Raw genomic sequence first — 25,868 nt, 5'->3', positions numbered from 1 at the left:
CGACAGTCCGGTGAGCAGGGGGAATGGTGTTCTCCACAGTTAACACAGACGGGAGGCGGAGCACATGGAGTATCAGGATGCGAAGGACGTCCGCAATCCCGACACGTGATGCTGGAAGTACAGCGAGATGACATGTGCCCGAACTTCCAGCATTTAAAACACCGCATCGGAGGAGGGATATATGGTTTCACATCACAACGGTAAACCATCACCTTAACCTTTTCGGGTAAGACATCACCCTCAAAGGCCAAGATGAAGGCACCGGTGGCTACCTGATTATCCCTCGGACCCCGATGGACGCGCCGGACGAAGCGAACACCTCGTCGTTCGAGGTTGGCGCGTAATTCATCGTCGGACTGCAGAAGAAGATCCCTATGGAATATAATACCCTGGACCATGTTGAGACTCTTATGCGGCGTGATGGTAACTGAAACATTCCCCAACTTGTCACAATTGAGCAACCTCCGTGACTGGGCAGAGGATGCCGTTTTGATGAGCACAGAGCCAGAGCGCATCTTGGACAAGCCCTCCACCTCCCCGAACTTGTCCTCTAAATGCTCCACAAAAAACTGGGGCTTGGTCGACACGAACGATTCTCCATCAACCCGCGTACACACAAGGTACCGGGGTGAATATTCGCCACCGCCTTCTTTAGCAAGACGTTCCTCCCATGGAGTAGCTAGGAAGGGAAACGATCTCTGATCCAATTTCTTCACGTTGAGGTTAGACCTCGATCGCTTAGAGACTGCTGGTGGAGGCCCACCAGCGATAGATGATGTACCACGCTTCATTGCGGGTCATCCGCCCTGATGCCACCTACTCCGACCAAGGGCCCTCCCCACGGGCGCCACCCAGCCACAGCAAAGGCCACCTGGCAGGATGGCCATTGCCGGGAGTCCTGATGCCCCAGGGAGATGGGCATCTACTCCTTGGCATACGTGGGGAGTGAACGGCGCAGGCATCAGTAGAGCGATCCCTGTGTTGTCAGGGGGCTACAACCAAGAGGGTACATGGCGACCCCACCACAACGGACTGGCTACCGTGCTGGATCTTAGGTGCAAAAATGGCCAAGGGCGTCGTCACAGTGAAAAGAAACACTGCAGAGTGCAGCGTGGTAATCGCCCAAGAGATCGAAAACGAGCGGGACACCATTGCAACGACGAGAAAGACGGCTATAGGTCTAATTGCACGAAGGATACAGTGCACCATGTAAGGTGCCCTTCCCCAATTGGCTCGCTCTTCGGAATAATTTAGATAGATGGAGGTCAAACCCGAGAGGGGACCATCACATAAGGCCGAAACGTTTGAGACTCCTTTTAGTCGCCTCTTACGACAGGCAGGAATACCGCGGGCCTATTCTTACCCCCGAACCCGCAGGGGGATACATAACAGTGTACTCACGAGCCTGTGTAGCACCAATTAATGAGATAACTAAGCTAATGGTGAGAAAAAGTGATTCACTTGTCTCAAGCAGCAGAGACCACAACAGTCTAATGTAAAAGTCACCGATATGGTGGCATTAAAGTGACAGCTGCGATTGTCAAATATAAACGGAGGAAAGCCTGATTTGGCAAGTGAAAACCTCTATAATGACATATCCCTTTCAAGGTTCCTCGACCGAATGAGCAGCATGCGTCTGGGGATTTTGGGGTTGCTTGCTTACGACTGTGATTCGTGGCTGTGGGGAACTAACGATTTTTCGCATTGCATATTGCCATGGTTTAGCGAGTTCCTTTTTGGTTCCTAATCCGACACCCACATATATTTGTTCTTACATTAATGTTTTATTTTCACACTTTTAACCTACAGATTTTCATGTGCCATTTCAGGCTTCTCTATGTTTATATTTGACGACTACGGCATTCACTTTAACACCATCATATCAATGGCTTTTAAATATGACTATGCAGTTTCCGCTGATTAGCGCAAATGTATCACTTTACTTCTCATCTTTAGCTTAGCTATCTCACTGATCAGTGCTACATAGGTTCACAAATAAACTGTTATGTAACAAGATTGTTATTACTAATTACAGATAATTTAAACATGCACTAATCGTGAGAAACACATCATTATTTAATAAAACACCTGCAGCAGAAACTATTTTCTATTTTTGGAACACTGTTGCTGCATCAGGCCAAAATGGAGTGGAGTACGCGAACGGAAGCGTGTGGCTTTAAGAGGAGCTCCCCGACCGTTATATCTCATTCTTTTTAAGTCCCTGTGCAGAGTCCTTGTGCTATCTGGACTTCGCCACTTCAGAATCACTGTCCAAACAGTTGACTCATGTTGAAATATCCATGACAGTTTTGTTACTCACATGACATCAAAGTCCACATCCAAAGTCACTTAACTCACCTGATTGGCCCATTCTGATGGTACTAATTTTCTCTACTAACCAAGCAATACTTTCCCGCCTCCTTTTATACTGTCACACCTGCTTCTCAAAATATTTTGTTCAATTTCACATTACATAAAGGTCTCTATCAGTCCATTATGGCCAGGGGACATCGGCTGGTACATATTTCTCGATTAAAAAAACTTTACCACAACCTGTATAACAAGATGAGGTGACTTACCGAACGAAAGTGCTGGCAGGTCGATAGACACACAAACAAACACAAACATACACACAAAATTCAAGCTTTCGCAACAAACTGTTGCCTCATCAGGAAAGAGGGAAGGAGAGGGGAAGACGAAAGGATGTGGGTTTTAAGGGAGCGGGTAAGGAGTCATTCCAATCCCGGGAGCGGAAAGACTTACCTTAGGGGGAAAAAAGGACGGGTATACACTCGCGCACACACACACATATCCATCCACACATATACAGACACAAGCAGACATATTTAAAGACAAAGAGTTTGGGCAGAGATGTCAGTCGAGGCAGAGGCAAAGATGTTGTTGAATGACAGGTGAGGTATGAGTGCCGGCAACTTGAAATTAGCGGAGATTGAGGCCTGATGGATAACGGGAAGAGAGGATGTATTGAAGAGCAAGTTCCCATCTCAGGAGTTCGGATAGGTTGGTGTTAGTGGGAAGTATCCAGATAACCCGGACGGTGCAACACTGTGCCAAGATGTGCTGGCCGTGCACCAAGGCATGTTTAGCCACAGGGTGATCCTCATTACCACCAAACACTGTCTGCCTGTGTCCATTCATGCGAATGGACAGTTTGTTGCTGGTCATTCCCACATAGAATGCGTCACAGTGTAGGCAGGTCAGTTGGTAGATCACGTGGGTGCTTTCACACGTGGCTCTGCCTTTGATCGTGTACGCCTTCCGGGTTACAGGACTGGAGTAGGTGGTGGGAGGGTGCATGGGACAGGTTTTACACCAGGGCGGTTACAAGGGTAGGAGCCAGAGGGTAGGGAAGGTGGTTTGGGGATTTCATAGGGATGAACTAACAGGTTACGAAGGTTAGGTGGACGGCGGAAAGACACTCTTGGTGGAGTGGGGAGGATTTCATGAAGGATGGAACTCATTTCTGGGCAGGATTTGAGGAAGTCGTATCCCTGCTGGAGAGCCACATTCAGAATCTGATCCAGTCCCGGAAAGTATCCTGTCACAAGTGGGGCACTTCTGTGGTTCTTCTGTGGGAGGTTCTGGGTTTGAGAGGATGAGGAAGTGGCTCTGGTTATTTGCTTCTGTACCAGGTCGGGAGGGTAGTTGCGGGATGCGAAAGCTGTTGTCAGGTTGTTGGTGTAATGCTTCAGGGATTCCGGACTGGAGCAGATTCATTTGCCACGAAGACCTAGGCTGTAGGGAAGGGACCGTTTGATGTGGAATGGGTGGCAGCTGTCGTAATGGAGGTACTGTTGCTTGTTGGTGGGTTTGATGTGGACGGACGTGTGAAGCTAGCCATTGGACAGGTGGAGGTCAACATCAAGGAAAGTGGCATGGGATTTGGAGTAGGACCAGGTGAATCTGATGGAACCAAAGGAGTTGAGGTTGGAGAGGAAATTCTGGAGTTCTTCTTCACTGTGAGTCCAGATCATGAAGATGTCATCAATAAATCTGTACCAAACTTTGGGTTGGCAGGCCTGGGTAACCAAGAAGGCTTCCTCTAAGCGACCCATGAATAGGTTGGCGTACGAAGGGGCCATCCTGGTACCCATGGCTGTTCCCTTTAATTGTTGGTATGTCTGGTCTTCAAAAGTGAAGAAGTTGTGGGTCAGGATGAAGCTGGCTAAGGTAATGAGGAAAGAGGTTTTAGGTAGGGTGGCAGGTGATCGGCGTGAAAGGAAGTGCTCCATCGCAGCGAGGCCCTGGACGTGCGGGATGTTTGTGTATAAGGAAGTGGCATCAATGGTTACAAGGATGGTTTCTGGGGGTAACGGATTGGGTAAGGATTCCAGGCGTTCGAGAAAGTGGTTGGTGTCTTTGATGAAGGATGGGAGACTGCACGTAATGGGTTGAAGGTGTTGATCTACGTAGGCAGAGAGACGTTCTGTGGGGGCTTGGTAACCAGCTACAATGGGGCGGCCGGGATGATTGGGTTTGTGAATTTTAGGAAGAAGGTAGAAGGTAGGGGTGCGGGGTGTCGGTGGGGTCAGGAGGTGGATGGAGTCAGATGAAAGGTTTTGTATGGGGCCTAAGGTTCTGAGGATTCCTTGAAGCTCCGCCTGGACTTCAGGAATGGGATTACCTTGGCAAACTTTGTATGTGGTGTTGTCTGAAAGCTGACGCAGTCTCTCAGCCACATACTCCCGACGATCAAGTACCACAGTCGTGGAACCCTTGTCCGCCGGAAGAATGACGATGGACCGGTCAGCCTTCAGATCACGGATAGCCTGGGCTTCAGCAGTGGTGATGTTGGGAGTAGGATTAAGGTTTTTTAAGAAGGATTGAGAGGCAAGGCTGGAAGTCAGGAATTCCTGGAAGGTTTGGAGAGGGTGATTTTGAGGAAGAGGAGGTGGGTCCCGCTGTGACGGAGGACGGAACTGTTCCAGGCAGGGTTCAATTTGGATAGTGTCTTGGGGAGTTGGATCATCAGGGGTAGGATTAGGATCATTTTTCTTCGTGGCAAAGTGATACTTCCAGCAGAGAGTACGAGTGTAGGACAGTAAATCTTTGACGAGGGCTGTTTGGTTGAATCTGGGAGTGGGGCTGAAGGTGAGGCCTTTGGATAGGACAGAGGTTTCGGATTGGGAGAGAGGTTTGGAGGAAAGGTTAACTACTGAATAAGGGTGTTGTGGTACCAGATTGTATTGATTGGAATTTTGAGGTTTTGGAGGGAGTGGAGCTGGAAGTGGGAGACTGAGTACATGGGAGAGACTGGGTTTGTGTGCAATGAGAGGTGGTTGAGGTTTGCTGGAAAAATTTTGATGGGTGAGTGAGTTGCCTTTCCGGAGGTGGGAAACCAGGAGATTGGATAGTTTTTTGAGGCGAAGGGTGGCATGTTGTTCTAATTTGCGGTTGGCCTGTAGGAGGATGCTCGAATTTCTCCGTCCTTTTACGTGTTTTAGCGGCAACACAACCACCTAACCTTCATGCACATCGCTGTCTACCAACCCAAGTTCACCACAGGATCAACTTAACCATCACTTTTTCGCCTTTTTTCATACCAGATCTCCAGTTACTTTCTAGTTCACCCTTATCTCTCCCCATATATTTTTATCTTTCATTTTCATTTCAACCTCATGTTACACTTTCCACCTTCTAATACCATGTCACCCTCAACACCCCCACAACGACCCCATTAAGTTTTATTTACATTCCCTCCGCAAACATGCCTTCACCCTAGCCAGATTACGCTCGCATATTTTATTTTCTCAGGCTTGTCTGACATTTGGCATTACCCCCAAAGGCCTCACACTTAAAGTTCCCATCTCTGGCTGCAACCCTTCTTTCCATCAGTCCCTATACCAGTTCCAAACTGAACAATCCATTGCCATCACCCACCTAATCCTTCACCTACACATCAACTCAGCCAATGAACACACCCGTCAACTCCTATCCTTCATAAAAGTCCTCAATCTTTCCTCTCTCACATCCACACCGGCCATTCAGAGCATCCTCCTACAGGCCAACCGCAAATTAGAACAACATGCCACCCTTCACCTCAAAAAACTATCCAATCTCCTGGTTTCCCACCTCCGGAAAGGCAACTCACTCACCCTTCAAAATTTTTCCAGCAAACCTCAACCACCTCTCATTGCACACAAACCCAGTCTCTCCCATGTACTCAGTCTCCCACTTCCAGCTCCACTCCCTCCAAAACCTCAAAATTCCAATCAATACAATCTGGCACCACAACACCCTTATTCAGTAGTTAACCTTCCCTCCAAACCTCTCTCCCAATCCGAAACCTCTGTCCTATCCAAAGGCCTCACCTTCAGCCCCACTCCCAGATTCAACCAAACAGCCCTCGTCAAAGATTTACTGTCCTACACTCGTACTCTCTGCTGGAAGTATCACTTTGCCACGAAGAAAAATGATCCTAATCCTACCCCTAATGATCCAACTCCCCAAGACACTATCCAAATTGAACCCTGCCTGGAACAGTTCCGTCCTCCGTCACAGCGGGACCCACCTCCTCTTCCTCAAAATCACCCTCTCCAAACCTTCCAGGAATTCCTGACTTCCAGCCTTGCCTCTCAACCCTTCTTACAAAACCTTAATCCTACTCCCAACATCACCACTGCTGAAGCCCAGGCTATCCGTGATCTGAAGGCAGACCGGTCCATCGTCATTCTTCCGGCGGACAAGGGTTCCACGACTGTGGTACTTGATCGTCGGGAGTATGTGGCTGAGAGACTGCGTCAGCTTTCAGACAACACCACATACAAAGTTTGCCAAGGTAATCCCATTCCTGAAGTCCAGGCGGAGCATCAAGGAATCCTCAGAACCTTAGGCCCCATACAAAACCTTTCACCTGACCCCATCCACCTCCTGACCCCACCGACACCCCGCACCCCTACCTTCTTCCTAAAATTCACAAACCCAATCATCCCGGCCGCCCCATTGTAGCTGGTTACCAAGCCCCCACAGAACGTATCTCTGCCTACGTAGATCAACACCTTCAACCCATTACGTGCAGTCTCCAATCCTTCATCAAAGACACCAACCACTTTCTCGAACGCCTGGAATCCTTACCCAATCCGTTACCCCCAGAAACCATCCTTGTAACCATTGATGCCACTTCCTTATACACAAACATCCCGCACATCCAGGGCCTCGCTGCGATGGAGCACTTCCTTTCACGCCGATCACCTGCCACCCTACCTAAAACCTCTTTCCTCATTACCTTAGCCAGCTTCGTCCTGACCCACAACTTCTTCACTTTTGAAGGCCAGACATACCAACAATTAAAGGGAACAGCCATGGGTACCAGGATGGCCCCTTCGTACGCCAACCTATTCATGGGTCGCTTAGAGGAAGCCTTCTTGGTTACCCAGGCCTGCCAACCCAAAGTTTGGTACAGATTTATTGATGACATCTTCATGATCTGGACTCACAGTGAAGAAGAACTCCAGAATTTCCTCTCCAACCTCAACTCTTTTGGTTCCATCAGATTCACCTGGTCCTACTCCAAATCCCATGCCACTTTCCTTGATGTTGACCTCCACCAGTCCAATGGCCAGCTTCACATGTCCGTCCACATCAAACCCACCAACAAGCAACAGTACCTCCATTACGACAGCTGCCACCTATTCCACATCAAACGGTCCCTTCCCTACAGCCTAGGTCTTCGTGGCCAACGAATCTGCTCCAGTCCGGAATCCCTGAAGCATTACACCAACAACCTGACAACAGCTTTCGCATCCCGCAACTACCCTCCCGACCTGGTACAGAAGCAAATAACCAGAGCCATTTCCTCATCCTCTCAAACCCAGAACTTCCCACAGAAGAACTACAAAAGTGCCCCACTTGTGACAGGATACTTTCCGGGACTGGATCAGATTCTGAATGTGGCTCTCCAGCAGGGATACGACTTCCTCAAATCCTGCCCTGAAATGAGATCCATCCTTCATGAAATCCTCCCCACTCCACCAAGTGTGTCTTTCCGCCGTCCACCTAACCTTCGTAACCTGTTAGTTCATCCCTATGAAATCCCCAAACCACCTCCCCTCCCCTCTGGCTCCTACCCTTGTAACCGCCCCGGTGTAAAACCTGTCCCATGCACCCTCCCACCACCACCTACTCCAGTCCTGTAACCCGGAAAGTGTACACGATCAAAGGCAGAGCCACGTGTGAAAGCACCCACGTGATCTACCAACTGACCTGCCTACACTGTGACGCATTCTATGTGGGAATGACCAGCAACAAACTGTCCATTCGCATGAATGGACACAGGCAGACAGTGTTTGTTGGTAATGAGGATCACCCTGTGGCTAAACATGCCTTGGTGCACGGCCAGCACATCTTGGCACAGTGTTACACCGTCCGGGTTATCTGGATACTTCCCACTAACACCAACCTATCCGAACTCCGGAGATGGGAACTTGCTCTTCAATATATCCTCTCTTCCCGTTATCCACCAGGCCTCAATCTCCGCTAATTTCAAGTTGCCGGCACTCATACCTCACCTGTCATTCAACAACATCTTTGCCTCTGCCTCGACTGACATCTCTGCCCAAACTCTTCGTCTTTAAATATGTCTGCTTGTGTCTGTATATGTGTGGATGGGTGTGTGTGTGTGTGTGTGTGTGTGTGTGTGTGTGCGCGCGCGAGTGTATACCCGTCCTTGGTCTTTAAATATGTTTGCTTGTGTCTGTATGTGTGTGGATGGATATGTGTGTGTGTGCGAGTGTATACCCGTCCTTTTTTCCCCCTAAGGTAAGTCTTTCCGCTCCCGGGATTGGAATGACTCCTTACCCTCTCCCTTAAAACCCACTTCCTTTCGTCTTTCCCCTCTCCTTCCCTCTTTCCTGATGAGGCAACAGTTTGTTGCGAAAGCTTGAATTTTGTGTGTATGTATGTGTGTCTGCCGACCTGCCAGCACTTTCATTTGGTTAAGTCACATCATCTTTGTTTTTAGATATATATTTCCTACGTGGAGTGTTTCCCTCTATTATATATATATACACAAAATGTACAGCTGTTGGTAAGGTTTTTTTAAACGAGAATTACATAAAGATGTCTGAATACCTCCAATCACACAGTGTACAAGCCATATGTCCGCTGCCTGTTGTTACAGCATGCGCACAGCTCAGGATAAGAGAATTGTGGTAGTCTTATTGTTGGTGCCACACTCACTTAAGAGAAATGTCATTTCAAGGTTTTGACAAAAACAGTACCTACTTTTTTTTTTTCCTCAATACTTTCTTTGGAAAAGTTTCAGTATCACACTGTTCCAACCACATTTTGTACTTCAAAAATTTATTCTGCATTATCAATCTCAACATGCAAGTGATGGTAACTGAGTGAATGGTTTGCTGCTCGCTATGTAGATATGCAGCAATCGCCTACTGATGCCACTGATAGCAAATGTATGAAGATTACCGTATTTACTCGAATCTAAGCCGCACCTGAAAAATGAGACTCGAAATAAAGGAAAAAAAATTTCTCGAATCTAAGCCGCACCGGAAATTTGAGACTCGAAATTCAAGGGGAGAGTAAAGTTTTAGGCCGCACCTCCAAATCGAAACAAAGTTGGTCCATTGTAATATGAGACACAATTTAGGTAGAATGAATGACGATAGAGCTACAGTAGTTTGGTTCGAGTCGTAAGCTTAGCAGTTAAGCTTTACTGGGTAGCCATTGCTATGCGTCAGGCGCTCCGTCCGTATTTATACCGGTACCCTTCCTTTTTCACGTGCTTCGTCTGGTTTGAATCGATTGCTTATTTTGCTTTGATCTGATAAGTGCTGTTTTCTTTGTTATAGGTGTTCACGTCACTCAAAGCTGAAAATGCATTACTGTACTGTGTCACGTATCGTTTGTCGCATACTGATAGTGCGTGTTTACGGGCTGTCGCCACTCGCGGCATGGCTTGCTTTTGTGCACGCTACCGCCGCTTACAATTCAAAAAAAAAAGAGAGAGAGTAATAGTCTCATTAGTGAAACAATGTTGTTACTTACACTGCTGCTTTCTTTGATAATGATCAACAAGAACCAAATAACAGACTGCCTATGATAGAACATGTTCTGAACGAGAGTTAGGCGAAAATGTTTCTTGTTTCTCCGTTTGAAAATCTTTGCGGCCGCTTCTTTAGTACATCAAATTCTGCACAGAAATTAGTCATCTTAGAATTAAAAATCTAGTCAGTTGCCGTGCTTCATTTCTGACTGTATCACCATTAGGCATCAGAATAATGCGAATATAAACATGACACGATACGTATATTCTTCCGCATTTGCTGTTGTCTCACTCTAGTTTCGTAGTTTATTAGGCAGACAGGATTTAAATGAGAGAGCAGCAAACACGAAAGAATACATGGCAAAATGTTGATATTCGTATTATTCTTATGGTGAAGAGAATACTGCATGTGATTCACATTTCATCAGGTTCCTATTAGCAACCATCTCTTCTCACAGATAGGAAAAAATTCAGAAAGTAGAGTTGGCCATATTGACAAACATCCCAAACAGTCTTGCATGTCGGATTTTCGTAGTACATTGAAATTCTGCTACATTCGAAGATGAACAATATGGAATTTGTATTTACTTCGTTGGATAATGTATGAAAACGCAGTGGTCGAAACTCGGGGCGGAGAAAAAAAGCTCGTCTTCCACCTTTTTTTAAAAAAATTATTTACTGACGCGGAGGTTTTGGTGCCAGTATTTGTCTTTGTGCCTACAAAGCATGCCTGTGTAGCGCTACATATATTCGACAGCAGAAGTTAGTTGTGGCGGCACCTACCAACATTTTTCAGAACTTCCACTTACTTTGCACTCGATTCTAAGCCGCAGGCGACTTTTTGGATTACAAAAACCGGAAAAAAAGTGCGGCTTAGATTCGAGTAAATACGGTATAATTTGGGTAAAATGGCAACTGAACTTTGAGACAACCATTTAAATAGTGTAACGACTACAGCATAGTTTTTGACATATTTTGCTATCAACAGACACTTGTGTGTAGATCATGTTCTTTTATTGTAAATGACAAATTTTCTTTATAATTAAAGTTTAATTTTGGTGTTATTCTCTTGTTTATGTTTTAATGATGTAGTAGTGGGCTAACGTAAAATTCTTTGTTAGAGTATCAGTTCTTACCAGTCAAAAGCACAACATTTTAACTGGAAACTAAGACAATGAAAAATTCCCAGACTTCCAAAATATTCTCAGGATTTTCCTGGATGATAAAATTACCTACTTTTTCCCAGATTTCCCAGGCGTATACGCCCTGTATATACAATTTTCAAAATAATGCTGATGGCTACTAAAAATCCACACCAATGCCCACAGAAAAGCAAGAGGCTTAATATTATTCTCTAAAACATCTCATTAGAACTGCCAAAAAAAGATATACAAATCTCACCATCTCGGCAAAGATGCAACCCAGACTCCAAACATCGACAGCTGTCGTGTAGAGCTTGCTGCCCAGCAGAATTTCTGGTGCGCGGTACCACAGGGTGACCACCTCGTGGGTGTACGTGTGCACGGGTATGCCGAACGCCCGCGCCAGTCCAAAGTCCGCCAGCTTGATGTAGCCATGCTGGTCTATCAGCAGGTTCTGAGGCTTCAGGTCCCTGTGAAGAACACAGCAGCCGTGGCAGTAGGCCAGGCCACTGAGCAGCTGGTGGGCATAGCTCTGCAAAAAGAGGTGCTACTCATGTAACAAAACATTACTTTTTTTCACAACATCATCATATCACAATAAACACATCAGTGGGAATTCACTTCAAACAACGTGGTAGTGTAAATAGCCACATACTGTGAAACTTTTAAAGACAGTTAATCAAGAATGGTGAGTATAAACCAAAATTGGTGCTTGGTGCGCACACACACACACACACACACACACACACACACACACACACACAGAGAGAGAGAGAAAGAGAGAGAGAGAGAGAGAGAGAGAGAGAGAATAGATCATGACTTCGTTGTTTTAACCATTGCTTCTACTGTCCAAGAGGAGTTGAACTTCTAACTTAGCATTTATAATTTTCAACTTGTGTCTGCATTTAAATGACCTAGATATGTATATACATGTTCTAAACAACATATGCATACAAAATTTTTACCTTAAAGTTTTTTCTCTTCTTTTCATTATTCACACTTTTACAAATTAACTAAACATTACACCGTAAAGGTTTAATTAAGAGTATGCAATTCCAGTGATGCCATACCTGGCATAAAAATAAATAAAAAACTTGTAGCATTACTCCTATTTCAGAAAATCTCCTTCAATAATTACAGGGGGGGGGGGGGGGGGGGGGGGGGTTGCGTGTTGCAGTAAAGAATACAGCAGACAAAATTAGCCTTTCCGAAATTCAAGCGACCAACTTGTGTTAGCTACTTTCCTAACAAACTTTTCTGTCCTTAACACAAGAATGCTGTAATTATATACTGACAAGGAATGAAGTGAATAAAGGAGAAGCAAAAGAATTAATAAGTCTCAAATTCAGAAATTCTACACTACTACAACTTCACTTGCAAAAAAGGTATAAAATACACTGTTCAAAATTATCTAGTAAAATTCTGTAAACTGCAGACGGTGATCTACTAATGTATCTCATATTTGACGGGTATAAATACCTCATACTTTGTTTAGTATTCACTTTTCAATTATGTATAATACAGCAGAGATGAATCTCATTTTATCTACTCACTGATAATTTGGGAGTGCACAAATGTGTGTTGTCTAGCATACATGTAGTTTTTTAAGTATTTGTTTACACTCTTAAATTTTCACTTGTGTCATCTGTATGTGGTGATTTCACATATAACTGCATATATATTAGAGACAATAAGAGTCCAGTGTCCATACATTAAGGTGTTTTAGCTCTTAAAAGTAATAAATTTCGCCAAAATATACTAATTTTAATCAATTTTGCTAAAATACAGAGATTTTGCATTTCATCACACTTTAAAATCTACTTAAAGCACGACACATTGGAGTAACCATTTTTTACTCTGTAAAACATTTCGCACCACTTATAGCGTAAGTGAATTTTCCATGGCTGTACGGACACTGAACTCTCTCATCGAAAGCATCTGGGAACCTCTAGGTAATGCAGGACTGACTGCTGCATGTCACGAGACAGAAACCCACCAGTGGGGAGTACTACATTTTCAGTGAACAAGCAGTAACAGCAGAGGAGAGCTCAGTAACTCTGAATGTAAATTATACTCCGTTCATCATAAGAATAAACCTGAGGCACACTCATGATGATTGGTCAGACGCCGTAGCACACCTACACTGGTGGTGTTACGCTCTTGGTAGTAGGTCCTACTTCAGGGTGCATACGTGGACAAGGAAAAAAAAATTTCCCGATCTCCTGGTTAAAAATACACTTTCTCCCGGGTGAAAACACACTTTTTCTGTGTTAAGTGACAGTATACGTTCTCTCCGAACTGTAAAATTTATCAATCATTTAAATGGTTATAGTTTTATACAGCGGCACATTAGAATACGAAACTCGGGGGGAAAAACCATGTTTTGGAAAGTTCTTTGATGTGCAGCAACATATACATTGCATATTTTTGTATTACGAAAGTATAAATTCGAATTGCACCAAAAACCGCATGTTACTTTCCGAAGCATTGAAATCGAGATTGTGATGCACTTTTGTAAGCCAGTCACAGCTCATGTCACGTGATCTCGCCAGCTGATGACAGCGGATATTCATAGCATAAGACACGTGATGTAGTCAGCCAATAGCAACATCACTGTTAAGTAGCAAAAACAACAAACAGGAAAAGTTAATGGTTTGAATTAATGATATCAATATAATAGAAGGAAACATTCAACGTGGGAAAAATTATATATAAAAACAAAGATGAGGTGACTTACCGAACGAAAGCGCTGGCAGGTCGATAGACACACAAACAAACACAAACATACACACAAAATTCAAGCTTTCGCAACAAACTGTTGCCTCATCAGGAAAGAGGGAAGGAGAGGGGAAGACGAAAGGAAGTGGGTTTTAAGGGAGAGGGTAAGGAGTCATTCCAATCCCGGGAGCGGAAAGACTTACCTTAGGGGGGAAAAAGGACAGGTATACACTCGCACACACGCACATATCCATCCACACAAGCAGACATATTTAAAGACAAAGAGTTTGGGCAGAGATGTCAGTCGAGGCAGAAGTGTAGAAGCAAAGAAGTTGTTGAAAGACAGGTGAGGTATGGGTGGCGGCAACTTGAAATTAGCAGAGATTGAGGCCTGACGGATGACGAGAAGAGAGGATATACTGAAGGGCAAGTTCCCATCTCCGGAGTTCGGATAGGTTGGTGTTGGTGGGAAGTATCCAGATAACGCGGACGGTGTAACACTGTACCAAGATGTGCTGGCTGTGCACCAAGGCATGTTTGGCCACAGGGTGATCCTCATTACCAACAAACACTGTCTGCCTGTGTCCATTCATGCGAATGGACAGTTTGTTGCTGGTCATTCCCACATAGAATGCATCACAGTGTAGGCAGGTCAGTTGATAAATCACGTGGGTGCTTTCACACGTGGCTCTGCCTTTGATCGTGTACACCTTCCGGGTTACAGGACTGGAGTAGGTGGTGGTGGGAGGGTGCATGGGACAGGTTTTGCATCGGGGGCGGTTACAAGGATAGGAGCCAGAGGGTAGGGAAGGTGGTTTGGGGATTTCATAGGGATGAACTAACAGGTTACGAAGGTTAGGTGGACGGCGGAAAGACACTCTTGGCGGAGTGGGGAGGATTTCATGAAGGATGGATCTCATTTCAGGGCAGGATTTGAGGAAGTCGTATCCCTGCTGGAGAGCCACATTCAGAGTCTGGTCCAGTCCCGGAAAGTATCCTGTCACAAATGGGGCACTTTTGTGGTTCTTCTGTGGGGGATTCTGGGTTTGAGGGGACGAGGAAGTGGCTCTGGTTATTTGCTTCTGTACCAGGTCGGGAGGGTAGTTGCGGGATGCGAAAGCTGTTTTCAGGATGTTGGTGTAATGATTCAGGGATTCCGGACTGGAGCAGATTCGTTTGCCACGAAGACCTAGGCTGTAGGGAAGGGACCGTTTGATGTGGAATGGGTGGCAGCTGTCATAATGGAGGTACTGTTGCTTGTTGGTGGGTTTGATGTGGACGGACGTGTGAAGTTGGCCATTGGACAGGTGGAGGTCAACGTCAAGGAAAGTGGCATGGGATTTGGAGTAGGACCAGGTGAATCTGATGGAACCAAAGGAGTTGAGGTTGGAGAGGAAATTCTGGAGTTCTTCTTCACTGTGAGTCCAGATCATGAAGATGTCATCAATAAATCTGTACCAAACTTTGGGTTGGCAGACTTGGGTAACCAAGAAGGCTTCCTCTAGGCAACCCATGAATAGGTTGGCGTACGAGGGGGCCATCCTGGTACCCATGGCTGTTCCCTTTAATTGTTGGTATGTCTGGCCTTCAAAAGTGAAGAAGTTGTGGGTAAGGATGAAGCTGGCTAAGGTAATGAGGAAAGAGGTTTTAGGTAGGGTGGCAGGTGATCGGCGTGAAAGGAAATGCTCCATCGCAGCGAGGCCCTGGACGTGCGGAATATTTGTGTATAAGGACGTGGCATCAATGGTTACAAGGATGGTTTCCGGGGGTAACAGATTGGGTACGGATTCCAGGCGTTCAAGGAAGTGGTTGGTGTCTTTGATGAAGGATGGGAGACTGCATGTAATGGGTTGAAGGTGTTGATCTACCCTCTGGCTCCTATCCTTGTAACCGCCCCCGATGCAAAACCTGTCCCATGCACCCTCCCACCACCACTTACTCCAGTCCTGTAACCTGGAAGGTGTACACGATCAAAGGCAGAGCCACGTGTGAAAGCACCCACGTGATCTACCAACTGACCTGCCTACACTGTGATGCATTCTATGTGGGAATGACCAGCAACAAACTGTCCATTCGCACGAATGGACACAGGCAGACAGTGTTTGTTGGTAATGAGGATCACCCTGTGGCCTAACATGCCTTGGTGCACAGCCAGCACATCTTGGTACAGTGTTACACCGTCCGGGTTATCTGGATACTTCCCACCAACACCAACCTATCCGAACTCCGGAGATGGGAACTTGCCCTTCAGTATATCCTCTCTTCTCGTCATCCGCCAGGCCTCAATCTCTGCTAATTTCAAGTTGCCGCCACCCATACCTCACCTGTCTTTCAACAACTTCTTTGCCTCTACACTTCTGCCTCGACTGAAATCTCTGCCTAAACTCTTTGTCTTTAAATATGTCTGCTTGTGTGGATGGATATGTGCGTGTGTGCGAGTGTATACCTGTCCTTTTTCCCCCCTAAGGTAAGTCTTTCCGCTCCCGGGATTGGAATGACTCCTTACCCTCTCCCTTAAAACCCACTTCCTTTCGTCTTCCCCTCTCCTTCCCTCTTTCCTGATGAGGCAACAGTTTGTTGCGAAAGCTTGAATTTTGTGTGTATGTTTGTGTTTGTTTGTGTGTCTATCGACCTGCCAGCGCTTTCGTTCGGTAAGTCACCTCATCTTTGTTTTTATATATAATGGTTTAAATTAATATACATAGTGTTGCTACAGGAAAAACAAACGTTTCATAGATAATATTTGTCGCGAAGATTAATAAGCTACAAGAGAAACTAAGATTTCACATATAACGTCGACTTCTTTTGCGTATTTTACACTTTAAGACACATCACACAAATGTGCCAGTAAAATGTTTAATACCAACATAAACCTCTGATCTTCTGGGCTCGAAATTCTTCTAAATGGCTTGTCATGAAAGAGTTGATTTTTAAATGAGAGTCAAACGCTCTGTGATTTAAGAAATTCATCGTACATTCTCGCACATAGTTCATCGTGCGCAAAAGGAAATTTATTTTGAAAATAACGATGTTCAAACCACTATTTGTAATACTTTCCCCGAGATCCGTTAGAAATAGATTTGTTCCAGCAGTTGCAAGAGAGTGCTAAATAAGAGGTGCCCCCGCGCTTGCGCAGCTGTGATGACGTAGGAAGACCGTATGTTTGTATGTGTAATACATTAAAAGATCTTACACTATGTCATAAAAGCAACAAGACATCAGAGGATACTCCAAGAGAGTCTGAATTTCTTGAACCATACTGAAATGAATAATTCGTGTTAAAGTGCACATTCATATGTCCAGATTCCCAATGAAGTAAGCTTCGATCTAATATTAAGCTTTTCAGTGTGGTTTTCGAGATGTACATTTTCTTGGAGTACCAGTACTGTAATATCTCGTGTTTGGTTCTTTATTATGGCATAAAGCCATACGTGCTAGAAGATGAAAACATGCATGTAAATGCAGTGAACAGTTGAAACTCGCCAATAGTGTGGAATTAAACACTTCGTTTGGAACAAGCTGGCTGCCTCAGTGGAAAAGATAAATAAAAGGCAAATTTCTTCAGCAAAGCGACAAAAATAACTTCTTTGTTCTACAAGGCGATTAGTGCTTGACTGGCAGAAAGGTGGAAATAAAATAGAATCAGGAACTAACAACGTATTGTAGTCTACCATAATTGCGTGAATCCGCTTCAGCGCCGGATATACGACATTTCGAACCGGGGAAATACTAGATGGTGGTGGTGCCTCCCCCCCCCCCCCCCCCCTCGAACATTTAAGATAGGACGTAAAAGAAAATGAAACTTTTCAAAAATATGTTCATTTTGTAGCGCACGTTTCTGAAGAGTCTGATGCATAGAACATATAACTTCGAGGAAATGTAAGACATGTTATTTGGTCTCAAGCGTGCAAAAGTGGAGTACCATGCCTCCTCACGCAGCATTCTTTTACTGAACATCATTGTACTTCGCACTGTGGAACTCAAATGTGTATATTTTGTAATGGATGCCATCAAATTATATTCAGGACAGCATAAATTAAAATGTCCTGTGGTACCTCTCCTGCTCCCGGTCGGCCAGTTTGACATCATGCCCCACCCCCCGACAAAAAACGGCCTCGCAATTAATACTGGATGGGATTATTTGTAACAGGAAGAACAAGAACTCTTCAGAAAATTTGGGCTCTTTATTGCCTATTAGCTAATAACTTGCTGTTCTGTGTGGCATAAAATGAAATACAGGATACATAAAACCAGGCAAGACAAAGAGACAAGCAAGACAGTGTGTTCCCCCCCCCCCCCCCCCCCCCCCCAATCTTGCTACAGCTTTACATGGTGAGGTTTCCTTTCTGCGAAAGAATCTGTTACCTCATTAAAGTTCGTCAAACGTTTTGCTCCATGAAAAATCTAAATGTCGTTGTACAATACTTAAAAAGCTGTTAATACAAACAGTACCCAAGACTGGTGTGGTTTCTCGATCTGATTACGTCTATTTTGTCGCTGTCTGCTAGACAAAAGGAAACAGGGCTTTCTAATATTGCAGCCACTGTAACACACACCAAATAAGTGAGACTGTTTTGGTAACAATGGTCATTTTTATAACACGACAGAATATAAATTGCGAAGTACCAATATGAAATGCCTATTTGGCCTACTACAAGCAAAAAACTTTATGTTACGAAATAGTTTCACATTTCATTCATACGCTTCAGTTTTTGAAGCACGAGATCGGAAAGTAGTAGTACGAAATTTTTGTATAATTTGGAATTGTCATATTGTTCCATAATTTGTGTGATGTTCCCCATTTCTTCTCCTTCCTCGTTCTAACAAACAATCTTCTCATCACTAATTCTGTAACTATTCCTATAATTATCAAAACTCATTCCCCGGTTAACTCTACTAACCCTGCCAGAATCACCGGTTTAGTTATCCAGCGATTATTCTCCCCTTAGGCCTTATTACGTGTTCGTACAACGCATTTTCCGCCCTACTCCCAGAATAGAACTTAAGTGGCTGCTAGCCTGGAAATGTACAACTTGCCCCTTCTACTGTAGCGATCTGGCCAAAAATTTCGTGTCAAAATTTCATTTTCTTGGATACACCGAGAAGATAATACGTAATCTTTCTTACCTGTTATTCTTGTTAGTCTTTTATTTCAACTCTGGTAGTCTGAAACTATGGACTACTTATTATAACAATGCTAATCATTCGCATACCCAATCAATCACATAAACAAACGGCATTCACCCCGTTTGGCATTATCCCTCTCAGCTCGTGTAGCCGCATCTCCTATTGTCTGCAGAAAAGTTTATTTCTAGATGCGGCGAGGATTCCTCTGGCATGGACATCAAGTACACTACGCACGCATTCAAAAATCAACTTATGATTCATTCAGAAATCAACTTAGAATGTGTACAAAAAGCAACAGGGATGAGTTTCAAAATCATTTGAATAATCGATAGACTGACGTGCGCTAGATGCTTTGTGAAACAAGATTTTTTTCCCCCTCAAGAATACGAATTTGCCTCCCTCACCACCGAAATTGCCACCCGGTTCAGATACCCCGGTTTGCTATGTACACAACCAACAGCGACATTTCTGCAGCCAGAAGCGGGAGGAGGTACTACTCATACGCGACTCAACTGCGCATGCGCATGATCCCGCTCGTAACTACTTGCCTGAATCTAATGTAAATAGTTGTGACGTCATGCTCATCGGAGGTAATTTGTTGTCACGAAGCATTGCATAGTCTTCCTAAACCCTTTGATACATTTTGCTGTTGGCAAATGCTTGTATGAGCACTGTGTTTTTTTTAATATAGCGAATTTCCTTTGCAATTTAAGTTTTATACTCTCATTCATATTTTGTTGCTGCAGTGTTATTCTGCAGTAGCGGGATACAGTAATATCCTTTGTTAGAGTATCGGTTCTTACCAATCGAAATTACAAGAAAATTAACTGAAAACTAAAACAATGAAAAATTCCTGGAATTCTAAATAATTCCCGGGTTTTTCCCAGTTTTCTCCCGGATGAAAAAATTCCCGGGTATGTCCCGGATTGTATACACCCTGTACTTATGTATTAGATATATTATTACTAAGTTAAATGAAACTTTAAGATATTCAAATGTATGAGGGCTCCCCTTAAAAAAAAAAAAAAAAAAAAAAAAAAAAAAAAAAAAACCAACCTCCGATAGGCTACTAATAAAAGACAAGTTCATAGAAAACAATTATTTTATTACCAAAAGTTTTGTACACTTACGGTTACTTTTCAACATAATCACCAAAAAGATTGAGACATTTATTGTACCTGTGGATAAGCTTTGCAATACCCTCTTCAAAAAATGTTGCCGCCAATGACGGCAAATGAGCATTGACGTTGTTTTGAAGATCTTCAATGGTTTGAAAGTGCTACCCTCCTAGCCATGTCTTCAGTTCAGGGGAAAGGTGAAAATCACTGGGTGCCAGGTCAGGACTGTACAGCAGATGATTGAAAACGTCCCATTGAATTTGTCAAGGAGCTGTTGGGTTGTGCCAGCAGTGTGTGGACGAGCGTGGTCATGGAGCAACACGATTTCTGAAGTCAGCATTCCTCTTTTTTTTGTTTTGAATAGCTCTCCGCAAACGTACAGTTTCACAATAAGCAGCTGTATTGATAGTGGTTCCAGGCTGCATAAACTCTACAAGCAACAAACCTTTTTGGTCTCAAAGCATGGTATCCATAACCCTTCTGTTGTTGAATGTTTGATTGTTTAGGTTTGTTTGGTGAATTTGGATGCATCCATTGTTGTGGTTGTCGTTTTGTTTCCAGTGGATCGTACTGGATCCAAGTTTAGTCTCCAGTAACAATTGATTTCAGAAAGTTCTCTCCTTCATTGTGATAACAGCCAAGGAAACTCAAAGCTGACACCATTCGGTGACGTTTGTGGCCGTATATCAACATTTTTGGAACCCAACGAGCACAAAGCTTTTGGTAGCCTAAATGTTCAGTAATGATATAGTGTACGATAGAGCCTAAAACTTTCAGAATTTCCATAGATAAAGCAGTTATGGTGAGCATATGATTTTCTTTAGCCGTTCTGTCAACTCTTTCAACAAGGTCAGCTGTAACGACAGACTTGCGTCCTTGGCCCCTTCATCAAGCATGTCATTTCGGCCATCTTTAAACTTTCAGCACAACTCACTGTCAGTCACGAAGATATCACCGTGCACTCAGCTCATTCACTGATGAATTTCTGCTGCACTATTCCCTTCTGCTTTCAGAAACCGAATTACACTTTGAAATTCACACTTGGCAGGAGCAACGATGATGGCATTCCTGTTTTCATTTCAAATATAAATTCTCAATTATCTATATTTTATGAAATATTGTTAATAAAGGTTGTTTAAAATCACAGTATCAAGCACATCATACAAATGCTGCACTTTTACATTTGCCACACTACCATTACAATACAAACCTAACGGAACTGATCCAGAGCCAAGTTGCGGGATTTGGCCTGAGAAAGAACAAGACCGGAACAGACATACCGGAATTAACGCACGCAGCTTTTTCACATCACTGCTGAATGCTGGTGGGCTACAGAACGGCAAGTCATAAAAGAAGAGGAGGGGGGGGGGGGGGGGGGGGGGGGGGGGGGGGGGGAGAATTCAAGTTTGGTCTTCATTAGGGCATTTGTATTGATTTTTTTAAAAAGTTTCTTTGATTCTTCACGGTTCAACAGCTTACTCATTGCTTGTGACAAGATTTCAGCATTTCTGTCATTACTTGAGCCATTATTCCTGCTTATCTTTCAGTATTAACATAGGGCGCTGCATTTTTGTTGTTGTCTTCCAAAGATTTGGTAAGTAGCCTTTGGAACTGGTATTGTGACGGCTTTCTTGCTGATAATTCTCTATTGTTTTGCCTGATAATTTGGATTAACTCTCTCTTGTATTTTGAGGTTGGCGGCACTTTCTTCTGCTTTTTGTTGCATTTTTGCCCATGCATACAGTCTTGCTGCATCAATCTCATAACACCTGTAAGTCTACTGGGCATACAACAATATTATGAAAACGAGATGCTGAGTCACAGATAGGCACAACAAAGAGACTGTCACAAAATAAGTTTTCGGTCAACAAGGCCTTTGTCCAAAACAGAGCCCCCTCTCTCTCTCTCTCTCACACACACACACACACACACACACACACACACACACAAGTGTGGGTGACCGCTGTCTCTGGCAGCTGAAACCAGACTGAGCAGCAGCAGAGCACGATGGGAGAGACAACTGGGTGGGGGTAACAAGGCGGCTGGGGGAACAGTATAGGGGTGGGGTGGGGAACAGTGAAGTGCTGCTGAGGAGCGTGCGGGGATAAGGCGGAGAGAGAGTAGTGTAGCTAGGTACAGTCGGGAGGTTAGACAGAGGGTGGGGCAGAGAGGGTAGTGGAAAAGGAGAGAAGTAAAAAGACTGGGTGCATTGGTGGAATAGAGGGCCGTGTAGTGTTGGATAGGAACAGGGAAGGGGCTAGGACGAAGACTAACTAAGGCCGAGGCCAGGAGGGTTACGAGAACGTAGGATATATTACGGGGAGAGTTCCCACCTGCACAATTCAGCAAAGCTGGTGGTGGGAAGCATCCACATAGCATAGGATGTGGAGCAGTCACTGAAATTAAGAACGTTGTGTTTGAGCCACCTTATCCCCGCACGCTCACCCGCAGTACTTCACTGGTCCCCACCCCAGCCTCCTCCTTACTCCCACCCAATTGCCTCTTCCAGCAGGCACTGCTGCTGCTGCTGCTGCTGGTAGTCTGGCTTCAGCTACCAGAGACAGTGGTCGCACGAGCTTTAGTGTGTGTGTGTGTGTGTGTGTGTGTGTGTGTGGGGGGGGGGGGGGTCTACTTTTGACAAAGGCCTTGTTGGCCAAAAGCTTATTTTGTGACAGTCTTTTTGTTGCACCTATCTGCGACTCAGCACCTCCTTTTCATAATATTGTTGTATGCCCAGTAGACTTACAGCTGTTGAGATCGATGCAAGACTTTATGCATGGGCAAAATTGCAACAAAAAGCAGAAGTGCCACCAACCTCAAAAAATACTAGAATGTTAATCTAAATTATCAGGCAAATCAACAGAGAATTATCAGCAAGATACAATCAACTCCAAAGAAAGCCATCACAATACCAGTTCCAAAGATTATTTACCAAATCTTTGGAAGACAACTACAAAAATACAGCAACAACAACAGCACGGTCCAGTTGTTTCTTGGCCACAGTTTGTCGGAGGCCATTCATGTAGACAAGACAGTTTGTTAGTTGTCATGCCCACATAGAATGCAGCACAGTGGTTGCAGCTTAGCTTTTAGATCACATGCCTGGTTTCACAAATAGCCCTGCTTTTGATGGGATGGGTGATGTTTGTGACCAGACTGGAGCATGTGGTGGTGGAATGTAACAATATTGTGCATAGGATAGTTCTTACTCATCATATAGCAGAGATGCCGAGTCACAGATAGGCACTACAAAAAGACTGTCACAAAATATACTTTTTGCCAGCAAGGCCTACTGGCCATATCTTTAATATGGGTTTAAAGGGGGCTACAATTTCAGCTTTTTTGACAACTGGCAATAGTTGTTCTAAATTGTCTGTTAATTTTCTATTTGTAATTACTTGTTTTAAGCATGAATTTAACTTTGATTATGTTTTGATTTGAACACATATTTCTCATAGTACATTAACATTGCAGATTTCATAGTGAAATGTTTTGGTACACTTCTATTATGCAAAATTACATTACTTGCATTTAGGTGTGGCTTGAAACATTTCCAGTATAAGAAAATTAACTTACTGCTACTTTTAAACATTTATTGTAGTTTTATATGGGGTAATGAATGGTGCTAAAATTAAAGTCAGGTGATGCTGAGGGAATGAGAGTGAAAAACCATATGCAGAAAGTAGTTGTGTGCAGAAAAATAACTTGCGGTGGCAGAATGAAGGAAAATATAAAATACAGACTAGCAAACACAGGAGCATCTTTTCTAAAAGTATTTGCCGGGAAAGTAGGAATACATGAAAGTGGAGCATGGGTGAAAAAAAGAAATACAGTTCTGCACAAGAATGCCGAAGATTGGTTTAGTAACCGATAATGGGATCTGTTGATCCGAAACATCCTCGGGAATCACAGATTAGTTAAATTAGAGATGGAAGGCAGTGTTGAGGGTACAATTTTAACGGGAGAACAAAGCTCAACTACAATAAGAAGACTCAAATGGATGGATATTGCACTAGTTATACAGCGATGAGAGGCTTGACAGTGTAGCTAAGCATGGAGGGCTGTATAAAAGACATCTTTAAACTGCAGACCGTACTAACAATTTGTTTTACAAAGAAATCAATTACAAGTAAGAATCATCTCTCGTCTAAATTACAATTTTCTTTACACGTACCTTAACAAGATCCAATGGAAGTGGGTCAGTGATGTTGTCAAGAAATTTCTTGAGATCCTGCTGTAGGAACTCGAACACGAGGTAAAGTTTTGCTTCCGAAACCACCACATCCAAAAGAGAAACGACATTCTGGTGCTTGAGTCCTTTCAAGAGTGAAATCTCACGTAATGCTGTCGATGGAACTCCTTCAGTTTCTCTGTGTAGAAGAAACCTGTTATGTACTACAAAAACACACTACTCGTTGTTGCTTACTTACACACGGTGGATAAGCAAATTTAACCTCTTGTCTTATTAATTTTAAATCTGAGCCTCTCAGTTCTTTTTACTAATCAATCCCAATCAAAAAACAAATAACATGTTACAATTTTTAATGAATAAGCAAAAAGAAGTAAATGTCCAGTAATATACATGGTGCGGCAAATAAAAGGGCCCAGACCTGTCAATACAAAGGGGTGTGAATGTATGCATATAACCACACTCCATGACGCGCACACCACATGTACGCCTGCCGCGTGATCCATGCCAGTTGGGAGCGTAGTGCAGGCTATGTCAGTGTGAGTGGAGCAGTGCAAAAGGGACAATGGTACTCACAGTGGAGCAAGGTGGTGTTCGTTGTGGAAAGGGTGCGGTCAGTGGTTTGCTAAAAAGTTTAATATCGGCAAAGTGTCAGCAAATAGTGCGGCGCAACACTTAGTCCAAAAATGGCATCAGGCAAGATATGTTCTGAACAAGTCAAGAAACATCCAAAAAATTGCCTGCACACAGCAAAATGTGGCTGCAGTTCGCCAGAAAATGCTTCAGAGTCCTACCAAATCAATCAGATACCTGTTGCAAGATACCAGCATATCACTTCGATCATGTGGACAAATAATCTGCTGGGCCAGCACATGCATCCCTACCGTGTCTGTTGTTCATGCACTAAAACCATATTCTCCTCAGCATCTCCACTTTTGTGAATGGCTGTTCACTGAGATAACAACGAATGGCTTGGACACAGATCTGTTCTTTATGTCTGATGTAGCATGATCTCACCTGAGTGGTTATGTCAACCCTCAGAATCACAGGTTTTGGGCAGCAGAGAATCTGCATAACTAACCACTGCAAGATCACATGTTTGGGGTTTGCTGTGCAGTGTCTGCATGTCGCATTACTGGTCCCATCTTTTGTCAGACACTGACTTTGGTGCCAACATTTTGAAACCACTTGTTGCAGCATTAACACAAACCTTGAAGCACATTTACACAATCTTCAGCCTACCGGAGCTGTTAGCAGAGGTCAGCCTGGTTGCGGCTCTAGCTTGCCACCCAGGTCACATGATGTATCAGTGAGTGATTACTTTCGTTGGGGAGCCCTCAGGTGTCAGGTATATTGCAACAACCCACCTAGTCTTCAAGAAGTGCCAAAAGGACATTTCAGATGGGACTGCAACAATTCCAGCAGTCAAGCTTCAGCCCGCCTTCAGCAACTTGCTGACCAGGGCCCAAAAATGCCAAGAGAAGAATGGTGGTCACTTTCAACATTTGCTATAGTCAAGTTAATACTTTATTTCCTTCCTCTACTGTGTTTGT

General features: G+C 44.0%; 1 protein-coding gene across 1 annotated transcript in view; it reads right to left on the bottom strand.

The window, feature by feature from the left end:
• The window catches only part of LOC126428079 (cyclin-dependent kinase 2-like), a 60,223-nt gene that overhangs the window by 12,272 nt on the left and 22,083 nt on the right, over positions 1-25,868 (bottom strand). Inside the window, exons 2-3 of the mRNA XM_050089969.1 lie at positions 24,301-24,496; positions 11,423-11,695 (exon numbers count right to left, since the gene is read on the bottom strand). Of these exons, the coding sequence (XP_049945926.1) occupies positions 11,423-11,695; positions 24,301-24,496 (469 nt within the window). The remainder of the gene's footprint in view (positions 1-11,422; positions 11,696-24,300; positions 24,497-25,868) is intronic.

This window comes from Schistocerca serialis, chromosome 12, assembly GCF_023864345.2.
Source record: "Schistocerca serialis cubense isolate TAMUIC-IGC-003099 chromosome 12, iqSchSeri2.2, whole genome shotgun sequence".
NCBI lineage: Eukaryota > Metazoa > Arthropoda > Insecta > Orthoptera > Acrididae > Schistocerca > Schistocerca serialis.
The sequence above is the reverse complement of the archived record's forward strand: the minus strand, read 5'-3'. Positions and strand labels throughout refer to the sequence as shown.